General features: G+C 43.4%; 1 protein-coding gene across 1 annotated transcript in view; it reads left to right on the top strand.

Annotated features, from left to right (window-relative positions):
* Positions 1-3,371: 3,371 nt before the first annotated feature.
* Positions 3,372-5,383, top strand: part of EDC3 (enhancer of mRNA decapping 3) — a gene marked incomplete at its 3' end in the record, with an annotated part of 20,086 nt that continues 18,074 nt past the window's right edge. Inside the window, exon 1 of the mRNA XM_014306521.1 lies at positions 3,372-3,562. Within this exon, the coding sequence (XP_014161996.1) occupies positions 3,399-3,562 (164 nt within the window). The remainder of the gene's footprint in view (positions 3,563-5,383) is intronic.

Genomic DNA, 5,383 nt, shown 5'->3' on the forward strand with positions numbered 1-5,383 from the left:
GGAGGCACGGGGCGGCTGTGGTTAACAAGGGGTTAAACTGTGTTTGAGTCCCGTGCTTGCCTGGGAGTTGCTGTGTTTGCTTATGGGGGGGTCGTGTTTACCTATGGGGGGGCCCTGTTTATATATGAGGCTCCCTATGTTTACCTATGGGAGGTCCTGTGTTTATCTGTGTGGTGGGCTGTGTTTGCTTATGGGGGGCGTCTTGTGTTTTGGGGGGCCCTGTGTTTACTTTTTGGTGGGGTTCCCTGTGTTTATCCATGGTGGGGGGGTTCCTCGTGTCCTCGTGTTTATCCATGGGAGGGGTCTGTGTTTATCCATGAGGGATTACCTCTATTTATTTTTGGGGGTTCCTTGTGTTTATCCATGGGGGATTCCCTGTTTATCCAGGGTGGGGAGTCCCTGTGTTTATCCATGGGAGGGTTGTGTGTTTAGTTTTGGGGGGGTTTCCTATGTTTTTCCATGGGGTTTGCTTTGTTTATCTATGCGGGGTTCCCTGTGTTCATCCATGGGATGAATCTGTGTTTATACATGAGGTATCCCTGTGTTTATTTTTTGGGGGTTGCCTGTGTTTCTTTTTTGGGGGTTCCCTGTGTTTATCCATGGGGGAGTTCCCCATGTTTATCCATGGGAGAAGTCTGTGTTTATTTTTGGGGGTTCCTGGTGTTTATCCCTGGGATATCCCTGTATTTATCTTTGGGGATTCCTTGTGTTTATCCCTGGGATATCCCTGTGTTAATTTTGGGGAGTTCCCTTTGTTTATCCATGGGATATCCCTGTGTTTATCTTTGGGGGTTCCCTGTATTTATCCATGGGGTGTTCCCTGTGTTTATCCATGGAGGATCCCCCTTTTCACCTTGGGGGTTCCCCTTTTTACCTTGGGGGGCCCTCTATATTTACCTATGTGTCTGGTTGAATTTACTTGTGGTTGGTCCACTTGTTTACAATATTTACAATATTTACAATATTTACAATATTTACAATATTTACAATATTTACAATATTTACAATATTTGGGATCCCTGTGTTTTCCTATGGGATCCCCTCTATTTTCCTACAGGGACACAGCCACCCCCCCCAAATCCAACCCCAGAACAGTTTAATTTATATTTGCACTCAAATATAGATTTATTATTGGATGTTTTTGTGCTAAAAGGAGGCTCTTGTTTTTCCAAAGGATCCCTGTAAGGTGATGATGTCTGCTGAGCTCCTTCCCATATTTCCTAAGGGAGATTAAAAAGAAAACAGGAAATGGAATGAAGTTTTAGCTTTCCTGTGGATGCCCAGGGATGTGTTATCTGTGTTTTGAGAGTGCTTTTTATCAGCCATCTCCTTGGAATGCAGACATTCTCATCGTGCCTTAATATCAACACACAGCCACAGGAAGGAGAGGAGCCTGCTCCTGAGGAATTTATGGCTTTGTGACCAAATTTAATGTTTTCATCCCCTGTTTTCAGCCTGTGAAACTTGGGTGAAGTGAGATTTATTTTTTTTTCCCTCCTCCAGGGTTTTTTTTTTTCCCTTGCATCTTTTTCCATGAGGTTCAGCTTGCAGAGAATCCAGCTGCCTCTTCCAGCAATGTGATTTTTACATGGAAATTGATCTCCCTGGGCTGTCTCCCGTGTTTCTTTGTGCTGCTCACAGTAAATATCAAACATTCTCCCTCTTTGATTGCAGCATGAAAGGCAAATCTATACATTTAGGGGCTTGTTGTGTCTCTTGTTCTCCGTGATGCTTGTGAGCCTGTCACTGGGAAATCTGGGATCAAAGGAGCTTTTTAGCTGCTTCCAGCAGTGTTGGAAACATCTGTCTAAACAAATTGGAGTTTTTCCTCCCTGCTTCTGACAGAACTTGAGTGCTGGGAAGGAGAGCAAGCATTTTTAAATTAATTTATCTAATTGTGGCAGTGATGTGAGGCTGCCTTTGCTGCTTTTGTCCTGCATTCCAGTTTTTGGGGATTTTTCCCCCCTTTTGTGTTTCTCTGTTGGTTGGGGTTCCCCTCCTGCCCTGTATCTTTGTTCCCTGAAAGATTTTGCTTTTCATTTGCACATGCAGAGATCAATCCTGAATATTCACAGGAGCTGTTCTGGCCAATGTCCATATGCCAGAACTTCAGTGAGGGAAGTAAAGAGACATTCTCAGTTTGAAATCACAGGGACTGTTGCCTTTTTCCCAGCCTGGAAATGAAACTTGAGATAATTTTAGTTAGGAGGTGATATAAGAGCAGATCTTTATTTGAAGGCCTTCAGGGGCTTTTGTGAACATCTTTTTTATATCACCTCCTTACTAAAATTATCCCAAGTTTCATTTCCAGCTTGGGAAAAGACAACAGGAGAAAATCCACAGGCAGGATGAAACTCTGAATATTTCTTTTGCATTTTGAATTCAGCTGGTCAAAGAAAGATCTGCAGATCCTTATTTGAAGGCCTTCAGGTACTTTCATGAACATCTTATATCACTTGCTTACTAAAATTATCTTGAGTTTCATTTCCAGCTTGGAAAGAGAATATCCACAGGCAGGATGAAACACTAAATATTTCTTTTGCATTTTGAATTCAGCCAGTCAAACAGAGATCTGCAGATCCTTATTGAAAGGTCTTCAGGGACTTTTGTGAACATCTTATATCACCTCCATACTAAAATTATCTGGAGTTTCATTTCCTGGCTGGGGAAGAGACAACAGGAGAATAGCCACAGGCAGGACAAAACACTGAATATTTCTTTTGGAAGCATCAACCTTGAATTCATCTGGTCAGACAAAGATCTGCAGATCTTTATTTGAAGGCCTTCAGGGACTTTTGTGAACATCTTTTTTATATCACCTCCTTACTAAAATTCTCTGGAGTTTCATTTCCAGCTTGGGGAAGGGCAACAGGAGAATATTCACAGGCAGGATGAAACACTGAATATTTTTTTTTTGTATTTTGAATTCAGCCAGTCAAAGCAAGATCTGCAGATCTTTATTTGAAGGCCTTCAGGGGCTTTTGTGAACAACTTTCTCATAGAGCAGATCTTCAGGGCTTTCAGGGGCTTTTGTGGTCATCTTTCTTATATCACCTGCTTACTAAAATTATCTGACTTTCATTTCCAGCTTGGGGAAGAGGCAACAGGAGAATATCCACAGGCAGGACAAAACACCGAATATTTATTTTGGATTTTGCATTGAGGTGGTCAAACAAAGATCTGTCGTACCATGGGGAAGGCAAAAATATCTGTTTATATTTTATTGTAAATTATTATTTATCATCCAGAGATTTAGACTCTGCCTCAGATGGTTGGGCTGTCATTTCCTCCCCACCAAGGAGAGAGGAGCCAGCAGAGCTGGGAAGGCTCCGGGGCTGTGGATGCTGACTCAGGTTGTGGCTTTGTGCATCTCGTTGCAGCAGCTCTGTGCCACAGCCATGGCCACGGACTGGCTGGGCAGCATCGTGTCCATTAACTGTGGGGAGAGCCTGGGAGTGTACCAGGGCAGGGTGTCTGCTGTGGATCAGGTCAGCCAGACCATCTCCCTCACACGGCCCTTCCACAATGGCGTCAAATGCCTCGTGCCAGAGGTCACCTTCAGGTGAGTGCCTGTCTTGCCCCCAGTGCCGGGGTCTTGGTGTGAAAAGTCTGCTAAGGAAGGCAGCAGCCTCCCCTGGAATGGAAAATGTAAACCCTCTCCCTCTGAATCGTTATCATTTTGAAATTAAGGGGCTCTCAGGCAAAGATATGGGAGTAGGAATGACAGTTCTTTATTAGGGAAGGAAAAAAAAAAGCAGTAATACAAACCTGACGAAGTCTCTGGTGTCGAGATGACCCTGAGGTGTTAGAAAGTCTCTTTTTCCCAGCCCTGTGACTGAAGAAGAAGACAGGATTCCTTGGCTGTTGTTCTCAAGGTTGTTTATTTTCTCTTATCCAATACATTGTCTGTCTGACCTTGCTGAGATCTGTCCAGCAGGTTGGGTTGTGGCACAGTGACCGCCCTCAGGGCGGTGTTATCTTTTTATACTAAGAACTACGTGTACTTTGTTTACAATAATTTTCCAATACCTGTCACCTATGTCAGACAGTCTGTCTCTACTCTAAACCAATCCAAAAGTGCCACCATGACAGCAGAAGATGGAGGCCAAGAAGAAGGAGGACAGGACACGCCCAGATTCCTCCATCTTGCCTCTTGAACCCCCATTCTAAAACCCCAAAATTCTACTTTTTCACCTGGTGATAGAGTCGCTATCATTCTATTCAAACTCTTGTGGTTTGTAAATCTTCACACAAAGTTGGGAATTGTTTCCATGGGTTAAAATTGAAAGCACAGGTGTCTTTGACTCTGTGCCAAGGTCTCTGAGCCCCCTGCCAGGGCCTCAAGTCTTCCAGGGCAGCCAGAGGAATGTCCTGGGTCCCGACACAAACTGCCAGAGTCGGAACAGGAGCTGCTCCGCTGTGGGTCAGGGTGGTGGCACAGTCCCATCCCATGGTGGCTCAGCCCTGCAGTGCCAGCTGTGGTTCTGCTGGAGCAGGGATCCTGCACAAGGGGGGAGTTTTCCTCTGCAGCTCCAGGGCTGCTGGAGATGGGCCTGGGCTCCCTCTGGGAATGCAGGGCAGCAGAAAGCTGCTCCTCTGGGAATGCAGGGAGCAAAGGCTGCTGTGGTGTCCCAAACCTCAGATTGTATCCAGGTAGGAATGCTTGGCTCCTCCCCTGGGCAGAACATCCCCCCATGGGATGATGGCACTGGCCCATGAACAGAAGATAATTAATAATTAATGGCCCATGAACAGAAGAGATCTCCTGGAGGGAGGATTGGTTATGGAAGAGATAAAGAAAACTGCCCATTTTATCTATAAAACTATATTTTCAAACATTTTTTGACTCTATTTCTCTCTTAAAACGATCTTTCGGAACTTACTTTTACACTCTCTTCCTCTCTTAACAATATCTATCTTATTCTCCAGTATTTCCAAATCAACATTTCTTATCCTAAAATTCATGTGTAGCTCCATACTATATAAACCACCTATCAAACCTTACAAACTCTCCCCATATCCCTTTCTTCCACCTGGGATGGGTTTTTTTCCCCAGTGGCCTCTTCACCCTAAATTTCCCTGCTGCTGCTCAGTGCCTCTGGTGTTTGTGTGAGTTTGTGAGCAGGAGATTCATTCCTGCCTCAGATCCTGCACTTGGACTGGGCTAGGAAGTTATGTGGGGGACAGGTCATGTGTGTAGACAAGTATATGTTTACATTTTATATATATAAATATAATAAAATAAATAAATATATAAATTTCTAAACATATACTTATATATTTATATTTTCTTTCTTTATATTTATTGTTTTATTTAAAAGAATTTTATTTTATTTATATTATTTTTATTTATAAAAATTAAATAGCAACTTTATTTTAATAT

The sequence above is a fragment of the Geospiza fortis genome, unplaced genomic scaffold, assembly GCF_000277835.1.
Source record: "Geospiza fortis unplaced genomic scaffold, GeoFor_1.0 scaffold171, whole genome shotgun sequence".
NCBI lineage: Eukaryota > Metazoa > Chordata > Aves > Passeriformes > Thraupidae > Geospiza > Geospiza fortis.